This window comes from Neodiprion virginianus, chromosome 5 (assembly GCF_021901495.1).
Source record: "Neodiprion virginianus isolate iyNeoVirg1 chromosome 5, iyNeoVirg1.1, whole genome shotgun sequence".
Classification (NCBI taxonomy): domain Eukaryota; kingdom Metazoa; phylum Arthropoda; class Insecta; order Hymenoptera; family Diprionidae; genus Neodiprion; species Neodiprion virginianus.
In genome coordinates, this window is record NC_060881.1 from 22304123 (window position 1) to 22316766 (window position 12644).

General features: G+C 43.0%; 5 protein-coding genes across 8 annotated transcripts; 2 read left to right on the forward strand and 3 right to left on the reverse strand.

Moving 5' to 3' along the window:
* Positions 1 to 247: 247 nt before the first annotated feature.
* On the reverse strand, positions 248 to 4111 carry LOC124306481 (uncharacterized). 4 transcript variants are annotated; one of them, XM_046767260.1, is made up of 7 exons: positions 4003 to 4111; positions 2906 to 3032; positions 2660 to 2829; positions 2332 to 2580; positions 2106 to 2266; positions 1924 to 2013; positions 248 to 1829 (listed from the first exon to the last, which is right to left on the reverse strand). In XM_046767260.1, the coding sequence occupies exons 2-7, from the start codon at positions 3019 to 3021 to the stop codon at positions 768 to 770; spliced, it is 1848 nt and encodes a 615-aa protein (XP_046623216.1). In that variant the 5' UTR covers positions 3022 to 3032; positions 4003 to 4111; the 3' UTR covers positions 248 to 767. The 4 variants fall into 4 exon arrangements, with proteins under 4 accessions (XP_046623216.1, XP_046623215.1, XP_046623218.1 ...); XM_046767259.1 differs by lacking the exon at positions 4003 to 4111 and adding an exon at positions 3141 to 3389; XM_046767262.1 differs by lacking the exon at positions 4003 to 4111 and adding an exon at positions 3253 to 3342.
* Positions 4112 to 4441: 330 nt separating this feature from the next.
* On the forward strand, positions 4442 to 7197 carry LOC124306483 (cysteine desulfurase, mitochondrial). Its single transcript, XM_046767264.1, has 10 exons — positions 4442 to 4577; positions 4661 to 4740; positions 4923 to 5039; positions 5104 to 5241; positions 5511 to 5716; positions 5819 to 5940; positions 6003 to 6160; positions 6423 to 6694; positions 6776 to 6865; positions 6965 to 7197. Exons 1-10 carry the CDS (start codon positions 4472 to 4474, stop codon positions 7026 to 7028), a joined length of 1353 nt encoding a protein of 450 aa, XP_046623220.1. The 5' UTR covers positions 4442 to 4471; the 3' UTR covers positions 7029 to 7197.
* Positions 7160 to 8401, reverse strand: LOC124306484 (GTP-binding protein YPT6). Its single transcript, XM_046767265.1, has 3 exons — positions 8042 to 8401; positions 7650 to 7894; positions 7160 to 7562 (listed from the first exon to the last, which is right to left on the reverse strand). The coding sequence occupies exons 1-3, from the start codon at positions 8219 to 8221 to the stop codon at positions 7364 to 7366; spliced, it is 624 nt and encodes a 207-aa protein (XP_046623221.1). The 5' UTR covers positions 8222 to 8401; the 3' UTR covers positions 7160 to 7363.
* A 122-nt stretch (positions 8402 to 8523) lies between these two features.
* On the reverse strand, positions 8524 to 9247 carry LOC124306485 (ragulator complex protein LAMTOR4 homolog). Its single transcript, XM_046767266.1, has 2 exons — positions 8945 to 9247; positions 8524 to 8870 (listed from the first exon to the last, which is right to left on the reverse strand). Exons 1-2 carry the CDS (start codon positions 9014 to 9016, stop codon positions 8622 to 8624), a joined length of 321 nt encoding a protein of 106 aa, XP_046623222.1. The 5' UTR covers positions 9017 to 9247; the 3' UTR covers positions 8524 to 8621.
* Positions 9248 to 9923: 676 nt separating this feature from the next.
* On the forward strand, positions 9924 to 12580 carry LOC124306482 (isocitrate dehydrogenase [NADP] cytoplasmic). The gene is made up of 2 exons (XM_046767263.1): positions 9924 to 10380; positions 11027 to 12580. Exons 1-2 carry the CDS (start codon positions 10180 to 10182, stop codon positions 12239 to 12241), a joined length of 1416 nt encoding a protein of 471 aa, XP_046623219.1. The 5' UTR covers positions 9924 to 10179; the 3' UTR covers positions 12242 to 12580.
* The last annotated feature ends 64 nt before the right edge of the window (positions 12581 to 12644 follow it).

Below are 12644 nucleotides of genomic sequence, written 5' to 3' on the forward strand. Positions count from 1 at the left end.
ATATCAGGTATAAACATTAAAGCGCTTTTCAGTAATATTCCAAATCCAAATTGCAAAATTATATGATCTAGTGTAGATCATTTTCATCCCTTCAAGGATCTTTGCAAAAGTGCCTAAGATTAGGCAACAGACATGACGGAGTGCGATGCGGGTAGAGAATCACAAGGCGGCAGGGAATACGGGTACACAAAACAAAAAATCTATAATATCAAAAGCAAAGATGACACCCATCGAAAAGATAGTTTTAGATATAAAAATGGTTTTTATTCACGGTAATAAAGTCATGGTTCTAAAAAGTAATGTTTCAGAATAACTACGTCCGTTAAAATCGCCGGAAGCATCCCATCCGCAACAATCGTGTTATGTTTACCTAGGTACAATCACGGTCACGGTACCTGTCGTCCCCGAGATAGGCAACGAAGTTACACGTTTAATTTTGCACAGAATTTCTCACCTAAATTGCCATGTATCTTCAGTTGCCCCTCCCAGGAGCTACAGATGCAGTGACCGTGGGAGTACATACGATAATATTCCCACCCAGAATAATGGGGAAATTTGAGAGATTACATCGCTTTGTTGTGTATGCAGGGTCCAATAAATTACTACAGCTTACGATTTGAGTTTCAGTTCAATTAGTCATGGTGAAACCTGTAAGACCTATATCTTATACCGTATTCGTTAAAGTAAGTAGCAATACCGATTTACAACGTGAAACGAGCCTCGACGTGATCGATCTACGATCCTCGCTCCCTCCCCTCACCCTTCCATCACTTTCCCGACTGATGATCTATGCTCAAATTCAAAGAGTCTGGGCAGTCATTGCCGCCAGATTGCTGCTTCATGCCGTGCACCGTCATGTCCAGCATAGTACCAAAATCGGACTTTACATTCGCGATGGAAACTTCGTCCATAGAGTAATCGTTTCTGGTTGACTTCGACGAGTCCCCGGAGTCGGGGTTCTTCTTCTGTTCACCGACGGGCAATTCACTGACAGTGAGTTTTGTATCGACGGTCGACATTGCGACAAGACCCTTGACGACGTCAGAGGGCTTAAACGAGATGTCGGAAGAGATGAATTCGGATATGGGAAATTCGGTAGTCTTGTTAACGTCGATCACTGTCACGTCCTGGGCCTTACCACCGAGGGGGTTGAACAGGTTGGCTAGGTTGCAGGCGTAGGCTGGGGACGTCTTGGCAATGTCGTTTATTGAGAAACCCGACAGTTTGGCCAAATCGCTGGTCGAAAAGTTGGCCAGCTTCGAAAGGTCCGAGAATTTGCTCAGCTGCGATATATCGGCGAGTGGGAATTCAGGAATCCTGTTCTTGCCGGCACCGTGGGAGCTGGAATCGCTCGACAGGAGATTGCTAACCTTGGAAAAGTCCGCGGTTGAGAAATCGTAGTCTGGTTTGGAATTCTTTACGGAAACGGTCAGTTCACCGGATGTGAATTCAGCCGGCAACTTGTGTTTCGCATTGAGATTCATATCCGGCATCGGTAAGTCGAATTTCTGCCCTTTGGTGGCTTCAAGGGTGTCGTTTTTGTCCTTCGAAGTCGACGGCACGTTGAACGGCTTCAGTATGGAGACGCTAGAGTCTAGTTTAAAGTTTACGGGAGTGAGGAAAAGATTGTTAGGATTGATGCCAGAACGGCCCATGGGGTCAGGCACCAACGGGAACTTGACATTCGAAAATATATCCGAATTTCCCGCTATGCTCGATGCTTGCGTTGTCGTTGGCGGATCCTCCATTCCAGGTGCAACGATTTCTCTGATGGCGTCCCAGTACGATCCGTTTGACTGGTTCCTCGGTAGTTTTGACTCCAATGAGCTCTACGAAAAAGAATGATACAAAAATGTTATCTAGCACTGATTTACTTTTCATAATTCTCAATACACAAAATTTTTGCACGCGTCGCATACTTGCCTTCAATTTTTCCAAATACGTCACAGAACCGTTAAAGATTCCTTTGAAGTCGACACAGCCGTCATTTTTGTAATACTCGACACATTTTTTCTGAAAAATTAAAAACCAGCCATTATAGTAGATACCTGAACTGCTGCACAGTCGCGAACTACGGCATTGAAATTCAGTGCTGAACATCTTACAATTTCATCAATAGCTTCCTGAGAAAGGAATTGTTCCTGGGACAGGGTGTAGCTGAGCAGCATTGGTCTCGGGTACTCGTGAGGCCGATTTTCCGGTGGAGGGAGCGACCAAAAGAAGTTGAAGTTTGACTCGTAGCAGTTATTATCTGTGTTATACGGAGCTGCGAAAAGTGAGCCAAAAATTTAAGACTGTTGGGATGACCAAAACGCAAACAACGAAACTCACAGCAGATAAGCCCGACACATGGTGTGTAACTATTGTCACTCAGTCCTTTCATCTTTATCTGATAGTCTAGTTGAGAATCGACATCGCGGAGCGACGGCGACGCGTGCGTCCTAGGATGGGAATGATACCATCCTACCAAAGTGAGATGCTTCCATTCCATGGCTCGTGCAATTTCAGCCTCAGTTGCTGCAGCTGCAGTTTTGTCTTTCCCATTACATCGGCATGGAAACGCGTAGTTTATTGTCAAATCTATGGGCATCAAGATCCTTAATAAAAACCCGCTATTTTCAATGTTGTCTACAAATATGTATTAGGAACTGAACCTCACTGTGAGCATTAATGTCCCAATGCCCCCCAAGATAACCACACACCTCCTTGTCCTTGAGATGGCAATGCAGGTCGACGATGAGCGCTGCAGTTGTGGAAAGAGTGACAAGAAACGGCTGAATTTTCCCAAGGGAACTGAACGACGTCAGTTCAACCATTGTGCTCATGTCCCTGCAGAATGGAACATGTGATATCTGATATTTGGCACGGAAGTGATGAGTTACGGGTCGACCGATAATTAGCTTACATTGCGTGACTTCTGATGCCGAGGTTGGTGTGCTTGACGGGAACTCTGACGACTGGCACGCTAACCGGTGGTTTTTCTATCACCTCCTCTGTTTCAATCGCGGCATCCATCATCATGAGGCTGAAATCTAAGAGAACACGAGAAGTGATCCACGAACCATGGAGCTAAAATCGCTAAAATTTGTGAGAGGATGAGTCGAATTTTAGGTTATGTATCGGCAACAATATAAGCAAACCTAATTTTAAGTTCAACTTTGGGCAAGAATCGCAATACAGTACGACCTAAGGGTGATTTTACACAGTTACGAATAGCATTGTTGTAGAAATCGTTAAGATTTGTGATAATACAGTGCGAGGAAAATTCGGGAAAATCAGGATTACACTCTTGCGGGCGTCGGCACAGGGTCGGTACTGTTGACACAAACAAAAAGCACGCGTACTTTTAGTTCAGTCTGCTACCACGGCTGTCACAGAGCAGTACAGATGAGAAATTGACGCGGCATTTTCAAAACAAATCCAGAAGAGTAACATAACACGTAAATGAGACGAAGGTAAATGAATGTTTCGAACAAGAGTTTTACTTGGCAAATTATTTTAACTGATTTGTAAAGGCTGTGTCATTTCGTTGACTCATTGAAGACTGTCGTTGACTGGAGACTATTGACGTTTTAAAAACGGTGACCCTAATCAGCGTTGATCAGATTAAAAAATTTTTTATGAACGTTTTATGTCAACGGTCATTTTAAAGGGTATGAATTCTACAAATTTTATTTACTATAGTGATTTCGTAGAATCTATGCCAATTCTTTATTTCTGCGTTAAATGCAAATGTATAAAAGTGTTTTTGTACAGAATCGCGTATAGAATCGGGATGTTGAGCTCGTTTTTGCGTTTGAGATACGTGGACTTCGATATTTGCAAATATATAAGTCAACATCAAAATCGACCAGGGCACTCTTAACAATGACTACTCAAAAATGGTAACCATCAGAGGAAAAGAAGAATACTGAAAGATGATTTCACATATTGGATGCATATTGGTCACTTTGGCACAGCTCATGCGCGCATAGTTGAATCTATCCAAACAACGCACTGTACCTGTTAACTCTAAACGTCTCTGCGTCGCATCAAATTTTTATCACAAATTCGTACGTGTAAAGTGCAATTAGCAAATGACAATCTTAACAAACATCCTGCAGGGAATTTTTCGCCCCATTGACGGCTGATCGAGGCCGAGGCGACGAGTTTCCGATTGGTGAGAGGCAAACAGAACCGCAGTTACGAGCAGGAGCTGTTCTATCAGGGTTACTGACGCTCTTTTAGGTTAACCGCACTTCACTTCACTTGATTCCAACTAATCTCTTTTCGTCGCGGCACCAATTGATCGGTGATCCTGCGTACGCCTAGCTCTCGACTCTCGAGATTCAAGATCTTGATTAGATCCGCACAGTTTCCTCTGCCTTCGCATCGAGATTCCTAACCCAAATTCCTTCTTTTTTTGAGCGCGCGACCGGCCAACTGATTGAGTAAATGTCGCACGACTGAAGAAGGCCGATTAAACGGAAGAATGTTTCGTTTGTGGAAACGACTCGTGCCTCTTGCGCGTGATCACCACGTCAACGAAGTGATTTCGTCGCCCAAGCGACACTACGCGGCTGTCAAAGAATTCGAATGTACGCTGAACTAGTAAACGAAAGATTTTACTACAAATTATGCAATTGCGCCTAACTACTTGTTAAAAATCGTTTTTTTCCAGCTCCCATCAGTGATGAGTACAAAAAGGGTCCAGCGGAGGGTCGGCCCTTGTATCTGGATGCCCAGGCCACTACACCATTGGTAATTATCCACCTCTCGAACGGAACTAAAATTATTCTTAATCTCACACTTGTGATTGTATAAACGTATTTTGTTTTAATAACGGTTTGTTTGGAAAAATTTCAATTGCTAAACTTCGCTAACTTGTTTTAATCAGTATTAGTACATCTGGGTGTCAACTGATACGTCGATGCTCATTTCAGGACCCACGTGTGCTGGACCAGATGATGCCGTACATGACAACATACTACGGCAATCCGCATTCCAGGACTCACATGTATGGATGGGAAACAGAGGCAGCTGTTGAGCGTGGTCGGAAAGTTAGTAAGGATCTCGTTTTCTCTAAGTGCTTCATATTCTATCCTCTTTCAATTTCTCTTGCAGCAAGTTGCTGATCTGATAGGAGCTGATCCAAAGGAAATTATATTCACGTCTGGGGCCACGGAGTGCAATAATATATCTGTCAAGGGTGTGGCTAGATTTTACAAGGAAAAGAAAAAGCATGTTGTAACGACACAAACTGTGAGTTGAAAAGGATAATTGGATACGATGTAAACTAGTTGAAGTTGATGCTCCATTTGATAATGTTTTCACTGTGAACTAATCATTGATGTTGGCTTACGTAGTTTGTTTCTAATTTTGTGATTACATTCCGTTTCAAATATATTGCATGCTTGAAATAAAATTAATTGGAGACCAGAATGGAAATATTTGTAAAGCATAATGAAGTATGAAGCCACGGGCATTTGATGAGAAGTATTGAGGTCTCTCAACTTGTTCTTTTTACATAGGAACACAAGTGCGTTTTGGACTCCTGCAGAGCTTTGCAAGCTGAAGGATTCGATGTCACATACCTGCCTGTCAAACCCAATGGATTAATCGACATTGACCAACTTGAAGCTGCTCTGAGGCCTGACACATCACTTGTTTCGATAATGACTGTGAACAACGAGATTGGTGTCCAACAGCCAATTGCAGAGATTGGAGCTCTATGCAGGTTGTTATACTGTAAAATATATTTCAAGTTTCAGAACAAGACAAAGATAAAAGCGTTAAGTATTGAGCAGTGAACAGATTATCATATTTGTTGATATTGCAGAAGGAAGAAAGTTTTCTTTCACACAGATGCTGCGCAAGCTGTAGGAAAAATTCCGATCGACGTGAACGCGATGAACATAGATCTCATGTCGATCAGTGGTCATAAGTTGTACGGGCCAAAAGGTAGTGCATAAAGAGGTCGAGAAATTTTTCAAAATATCCATGCATCTCAACTAATGTTTCAGGCATAGGAGCACTCTACGTCAGGCGTAGGCCAAGGGTTCGTGTCGAAGCCCTTCAAAGTGGCGGGGGTCAGGAAAGAGGCATGAGAAGTGGAACGGTGCCAGCACCTCTGGTGGTTGGGCTGGGGGCTGCTTGCGAGCTCGCACAAAAGGAAATGGCGGTTAGTACAACACTTTCTCAACTTTCCATATGCTTCACTGTAAAGTGTCCAACATTACAGAAAATTGGGAAAACCTGAAAATCTCATGAGATTATTATTTTACAAGGAAATTTCAGAAAATTTCCAGGAATTTCATCAGTCTCTGATTTCAAAAGAAATCACATTTTTACGTCAGTTTGATAGTATCTGGTGTTAAGTATTATCTTCAATTTTAACTGAAAATGATCTGGATTAACACTTGTGTTCTTCTCCACGTTTACAGTATGACCACAAGTATATAGAAGATCTTTCCCAGCATTTGATACAAAAAATAATGTGCAGTTTAACGAATGTGGTGCGTAATGGTGATGAAGTTGCCTGGTATCCTGGCTGTGTGAATCTCTCTTTTGCTTTTGTCGAGGGAGAGTCATTGCTGATGGCTTTGAAAGATGTGGCGTTGAGCAGCGGCTCAGCTTGCACGAGCGCCAGTCTAGAGCCAAGCTACGTCTTACGTGCCATTGGAGCTGCCGAAGACCTGGCACATTCCAGTATAAGGTAGGCGTGAATGTACAATTTTTGCAAACTAGGATATCTGACATATAAATGCTGACAATGGCAAATTACTGTGCATTTCAGGTTTGGAATTGGTCGTTTCACAACTCGTGAAGAAGTCGATTACACAGCGCATAACATCATACGCCACGTTATTCGACTCAGAGAGATGAGGTATGTGTTTTATGCGCTCGATGTCAAAATTGAAACTCTAGCAAAAGTTTTGTTTGCTTGTAAAATTGATATAATTCTGTTTTCTCTTCCTCCTGCCAGTCCACTGTGGGAAATGGTACAAGAGGGTATCGATATCAAGTCAATCAAATGGACGCAGCACTGAACAGTTCCTACTCAAAAAGGGCTTTGTACACGGATTATTTGTTAAGTGATACATAGTAAATTATGACTAGCTTAGTGAGATTTCAAGTTTCCAGATTTCAGCATTGCATTCGCTGCATAGTAGTATAAGAGTTTATGATAAATGAATAAATTTTTATTTTGAAAATTTATCAAATCGCCACACATCATTCATCCTCCGTCAATAAATTATTATAATATTAATATATGCTCAGCCAGCGTTTGTCATGACATAAATCATGCATTTTTAAATTGAAATCCGTTTCCTCTTGAGTTGACTAGAGAAACGTGTTCTGGGCATTAAAAGCTGAATCAAAATTAGCACAAGCAGGATGGCTCGTCGATTTCGTCGGAACTTGTGATTTTGAAGTGGTCCTTGTCCATATCGTGCAGTTCCATACGCGATCTGTTTGCCTCGACCAAATGGCGTGCAATATCTTCAAACATTTCATCAACCCCATGCCCCGTTTTACACGATGTTTTGTACGTCGCCGATATCAAATTGTGACACTGTTCACTGGGAAACAAAAGTTACGACTGTCAATGAACTTATTGCTTTAATTCTTAACATATAATTACGATGTGATTAGATTATTTCTCTCACCAGAATTGTTCCATTTCCACATCTGTGACCTGAGGATCAACGCTTTCCAAGTCGCTCTTGTTCCCGCAAAGGAATATCTTAGCGTTTTCCGCGTAAGTTACAATGTCAAGAAGGTGCTGTGAGAGGAGGTGAAAGGAGGTCGGATTGTCAAGCGAAAAGACCAATATTGCCGCCTCTGCAAATTTGTAGTAGCTGGATGTTATAGAGGCAACCCTCTCCATTCCTCCTGTGTCCCATAACTGCAGCTGAAAAGTCAGGACCACCCTCAACGTTGTAGAAAATTAGCCAAAATTGACAGGTGCAAATGAGTATACTTGTCCGACACAACAAATTTAAAGCTGCACTTGCACGCGTGAAAATAACTGAACATAACAGGCAAATGTGCTACTTACGCGAATCGTTTTTTCGTCAATGGTGTACTGTTTGTTGATATTGTCAAGTCCCAAGGTCGATTTTCTATCATTGTTTGAGACGAAGGTATTGTTCGCGAATCGCCTAAATATCGAACTTTTCCCGACCCCGTATTCGCCACATAAAATCACCTTTTGTTCGGTTACCTTGATGGTGGCCATTTGTTTACATCAAAACAATACTACCGATCATTGTTTAACGGGTTATATTTCCCACGCGTATTATTACCGATTATAACTACACACATTTATGCATGCGTACATATGCATATTCGTGACAATTAAAAAATATTCGCGCAGATTTCAGCATCTTTGTTCAGTCATAGACGTTTCGCTAAGCTCATAGATGGCGCAGACTGCCTAAAAACCGAAGAATCACCCTCGGTGTCCAACTACATCTATAATTAGTCGATTAGGTGCAATGAACAGAACCACTAGCAAAAAAGCTAGGAAACTTGCTACCGTTCACATTTGCGATCTTTGCTTTATTACATGTCTCATTTTTATATTTCAACTTAACATATGTTCCTTGTAATTACTTCGATAAGCAATATTTGACTCATCAGGCAATCACTGGCAGGTGCTGCTGCTGCTGTTCTTGAGATGAGGTCAACGCGGTTATCTTCTTCTTAACAATGTGAACCTTCTTGTTTGACAGGCATATGACGTAGCAGTGATCTTCGTAGGTTATGGATATTTTGTTGAATGTTTCATCGGACGCAAACGCCTTGGGATCGATCGTGTCGGTCAGAGTGATCAGGCTCATGATAATGTTTGCAATTCTCTCGTCGTTTTCCAGCTCTCCACCCGACTGAAATGACAGCATTGAAAAAAAAACAAAAGTAAACAACGATGAAGCTCTCGACTTGTATCGCGTTGTCATACCGTGAGTACCGCCCCGTCCTCTTTTAATACCAAATAACCGATTTGCTCAGGTATTCTCTCCATCGACAACATCTTCAAATAATCTAGCGGATGTTTGTATATTGCAGAATGGTAAAATTTAACGTAAGCACTGGGGAGCCGGGTATCAAAATTGTCCTTGCGAGGAAGTGTCACCTGTCAACACACAAAACCTGTGGTTTGACGTGTGGCGATAGTCTAAAATACAACGCGGTAGCCAGCGCGATGCAGCGCGATGTATTTTTCTGCTCTTGTTTTCTGCCTGCTCAGACTTCAATGTAGCCAACTGACAAAACTTGGAAATCTGGAGATATCATTTATCGTTTGTTCACCGTGGCGCTGTAATCCACTCTCCTATTGTTTGGTCTCAAATTTACTCTCTAGCTCCTCTAGCTAATGAGTGCTGAAAATGGCCGAACTCTGTGAAGTCGCGGTATAATTTTCTGTAGTAAACCACTGAGTTTACATCACTGATCTCTAGCATACAAGTAGAGGTCAGTGGTTTACAAATGAGACATAAATATCATTACATATCAGTGTAGCAAATGTCGTAGTTTCATCCTTGTTTTGACTTCGAAAATAAATATCTCATTTATTCTGAGGCATTAACAAGACGTTATTATCACGCATGACCCTCATAGAAATTGCTAATTCAGCCCGCCTTTTAAATAACACCACACACTACCTTTAATGCATGTGCAGTACATATTTCGGATATTTCGGGGCAAAATGAAAAAATATTGCGAACCGTAATTATGTAGATAGTCTAGAGGGCAGCTGTTATTAGTCCGATATTTTATGGCGGATGCCGCCGCTGTTACATTGCCTCTCAGGCTTCGGCCGATTGACTCGACGGCTGGCCGCTCTAGGCGGCAATCGATTGCGTAACCGACTCCCGTTAAAAGAATGGCGCGTGTCAGCAATACTGTTAACGTCTAGAATTCGCTATCAATTTTATGTAGGGGTGGCATCAATTGACCCGTCAATGACAATAAACCGTTGGTTTATTGTACTCTTCGGACCCGGGGAGCGCGTCCAAAGGTCCCTGGGGTACACAACTTTCCGCGAGAGATAACACATCTCGGGAACCCGGTCGACGGGACCAGTGACGGTGCAACTCTAGGATCGTTCGATACGCGGTACGCAACCCGTTCCGTACACGTACTCATCCTATCCCCTAGTCGTATAATCCGGTAATAATAACAATAACAGGCGCCATGTTCCGTTCCTTGACTCGCCTGTTAGGACCGAGTGCCGCCGTGGACAGTGCGGCTCGATTACTTCGCTGCAGTACGTCGTCCGTCGCTCTGCTCGACCGAAACTCCTCATTCGACGCATCGCGCAGACGAAACCTTACGTGGACGACACAGACATCGAAAAACTTCAGCTCCACGTCAATCGCTATGGCTAAGATCAAGGTATCTATGAATGTACATATCTCACCCTGATCCATCACACTCCCCCGAGGCGTCGCCCTGTTAGCCGATTCATCTTCCTGCAGTTTAAAAAACATTCGAGCCTCATTCGGCCGGTCGCGATCGTCGCGTATCCGTTTTAACCAGTTTCTATACTAATGCCGCGACTGAGAGTAGGCACTTCAAATCATGAGACACTTGCGATTCACCTTTCGGGGAACTTTATTGTTCGCAGCGTTCGTGTTCCGAAGTATTCCGTATTTATTGCATGATTAGAACCCCGTTCCAAACCACCTTGGATGATAGTGCACATTATGGTGCACTGTGCAGAGGTCGATCCCCTCTCCTCCCCCCCACATTTAGTCGACCGATCGTTTGCCGTGGAATGTCGATTGTTTCACTTAAATAGAAAACAAGCTCGAGGTCGAGTGAAAGCTGATAAGTTTCGAATGATAAGATTCCTACTACAATGTGGATATCACAGCGATCATTATCTCACGCGATATAAGCCGTAATAATCAATTGATTGATAGTTTGATTATTTCTCGGAATTTCCGTTCATGGTTAGATTGTACAATGAAATTGTTGTAAATAAGATGTTCAGCAGTTTCTTATGAAAATACTTAAAGAAACAGCATTTTTCCAACAGGCTGGACCCGTCGTTGACATTCTTGGAGATGAGATGACTCGTATCATCTGGGACTCTATCAAGAACAAATTGATACTCCCGTTCCTGGATATTGAGTTGCACGTTTATGATCTGGGTATGGAGAACCGGGACGCAACTAATGACCAGGTGACGGTGGACTGCGCGGAGGCTGTAAAGAAATATAACGTGGGCATAAAGTGTGCGACGATAACTCCGGACGAAAATCGAGTCAAGGAGTTCAAGTTGAAACAGATGTGGAAGAGCCCCAACGGCACTATCAGGAATATACTGGGCGGCACTGTCTTCAGGGAAGCTATAATCTGCAAGAATATTCCGCGGCTGGTGACTGGTTGGAATCAACCCATTATTATCGGCCGTCACGCCCATGCTGACCAGTACAAGGCCACAGACTTTGTGGTACCAGGTGCCGGTAAACTGGAAATTACCTGGACAGGTGAGTCAGGCGACAAAATCCAGCACACTGTCTACCAGTTCAAGGGGGCTGGCATCGCTCAGGCCCAGTTCAACACCGACGAGAGCATCCGTGACTTTGCCCACAGCTCTTTCCAGTATGCTTTGGCTCGGACCTACCCGCTCTATCTTTCGACCAAAAACACCATCCTGAAAAAATATGATGGCAGATTTAAGGACATTTTCCAGGAGATTTACGAGGCTGAGTACCGTTCCAAGTTCGAAGCAAAGAATATCTGGTACGAGCATCGGCTCATTGACGACATGGTTGCCTACGCTATGAAATCCGAGGGTGGCTTTGTCTGGGCCTGCAAGAACTACGACGGAGACGTTCAGTCAGATTCCGTTGCTCAAGGTTATGGCTCTCTAGGCCTGATGACCTCTGTGCTTCTCTGCCCTGATGGCAAGACGGTGGAGGCTGAGGCTGCGCATGGAACAGTCACTCGGCATTACCGCCAATATCAACTGGGTAAAGAGACATCGACCAATCCGATTGCCTCAATCTTTGCTTGGACAAGGGGCCTACTACACCGTGCTAAGCTGGACAACAACAACCAGTTGAAGAAATTCGCAGAGACTCTGGAGAAAGTCTGCATTGATACGATCGAGGCTGGAAGTATGACCAAAGATTTGGCAATCTGCATCAAGGGCATGAACAATGTCAAAAGGTCAGACTATCTTGAGACGTTCGAGTTTATGGACAAGCTCGCTGACAATTTAAAGAAGGAGCTGGCCAAGGCGTGACTGCAAACATACATGTTTCCCGATATCCGGAGGTCGAAGCTTTGAGGCCAGGAAAGGGCTGCTGCTTCATTTATTCCAGAATGTATTGCCAATTTTTTCAGTTTAAACCTTCGAGGGGTGTTTATTGGATGAGGAAAATAGTTGTTTTTTTTTTTTTTTTTTAGACAATACATGCGTTAATAGCACAACACTCAAGTATTCTTAAGTATGAAAATGCCATTGTTATTACAGGAACCTTTAGCCTGTGAAATATTTTTGTAAACCTATAAGTCAAATGAATGATTTTCGTCTGGTTTTCAATGTATAAACAAAAGGTTTTATAAATATGTTTTACAATGATTTTACCATTTGATTGCCTCATTTACAGGAACTGTAAAAACCTGCATGTGCGAATATTGTTGGA

Excerpts from the sequence above, each read along its gene's own strand:
- LOC124306481 (XM_046767260.1), bottom strand. The coding sequence starts at position 3,021 with ATGATGATGGATGCCGCGATTGAAACAGAGGAGGTGATAGAAAAACCA. Across the intron at positions 2,581-2,659 it reads TTGGGACATTAATGCTCACA|ATTTGACAATAAACTACGCG; the intron begins GTGAGGTTCAGT and ends TGATGCCCATAG. Across the intron at positions 1,830-1,923 it reads CGTATTTGGAAAAATTGAAG|AGCTCATTGGAGTCAAAACT; the intron begins GCAAGTATGCGA and ends TCTTTTTCGTAG.
- LOC124306483 (XM_046767264.1), top strand. The coding sequence starts at position 4,472 with ATGTTTCGTTTGTGGAAACGACTCGTGCCTCTTGCGCGTGATCACCAC. Across the intron at positions 5,040-5,103 it reads CTGTTGAGCGTGGTCGGAAA|CAAGTTGCTGATCTGATAGG; the intron begins GTTAGTAAGGAT and ends TTTCTCTTGCAG. Across the intron at positions 6,695-6,775 it reads CTGGCACATTCCAGTATAAG|GTTTGGAATTGGTCGTTTCA; the intron begins GTAGGCGTGAAT and ends TGTGCATTTCAG.
- LOC124306484 (XM_046767265.1), bottom strand. The coding sequence starts at position 8,221 with ATGGCCACCATCAAGGTAACCGAACAAAAGGTGATTTTATGTGGCGAA. Across the intron at positions 7,895-8,041 it reads TTGACGAAAAAACGATTCGC|CTGCAGTTATGGGACACAGG; the intron begins GTAAGTAGCACA and ends CTGACTTTTCAG. Across the intron at positions 7,563-7,649 it reads GTGGAAATGGAACAATTCTG|TGAACAGTGTCACAATTTGA; the intron begins GTGAGAGAAATA and ends TTTGTTTCCCAG.
- LOC124306485 (XM_046767266.1), bottom strand. The coding sequence starts at position 9,016 with ATGTTGTCGATGGAGAGAATACCTGAGCAAATCGGTTATTTGGTATTA. Across the intron at positions 8,871-8,944 it reads AGGACGGGGCGGTACTCACG|TCGGGTGGAGAGCTGGAAAA; the intron begins GTATGACAACGC and ends CTGTCATTTCAG.
- LOC124306482 (XM_046767263.1), top strand. The coding sequence starts at position 10,180 with ATGTTCCGTTCCTTGACTCGCCTGTTAGGACCGAGTGCCGCCGTGGAC. Across the intron at positions 10,381-11,026 it reads TCGCTATGGCTAAGATCAAG|GCTGGACCCGTCGTTGACAT; the intron begins GTATCTATGAAT and ends TTTTTCCAACAG.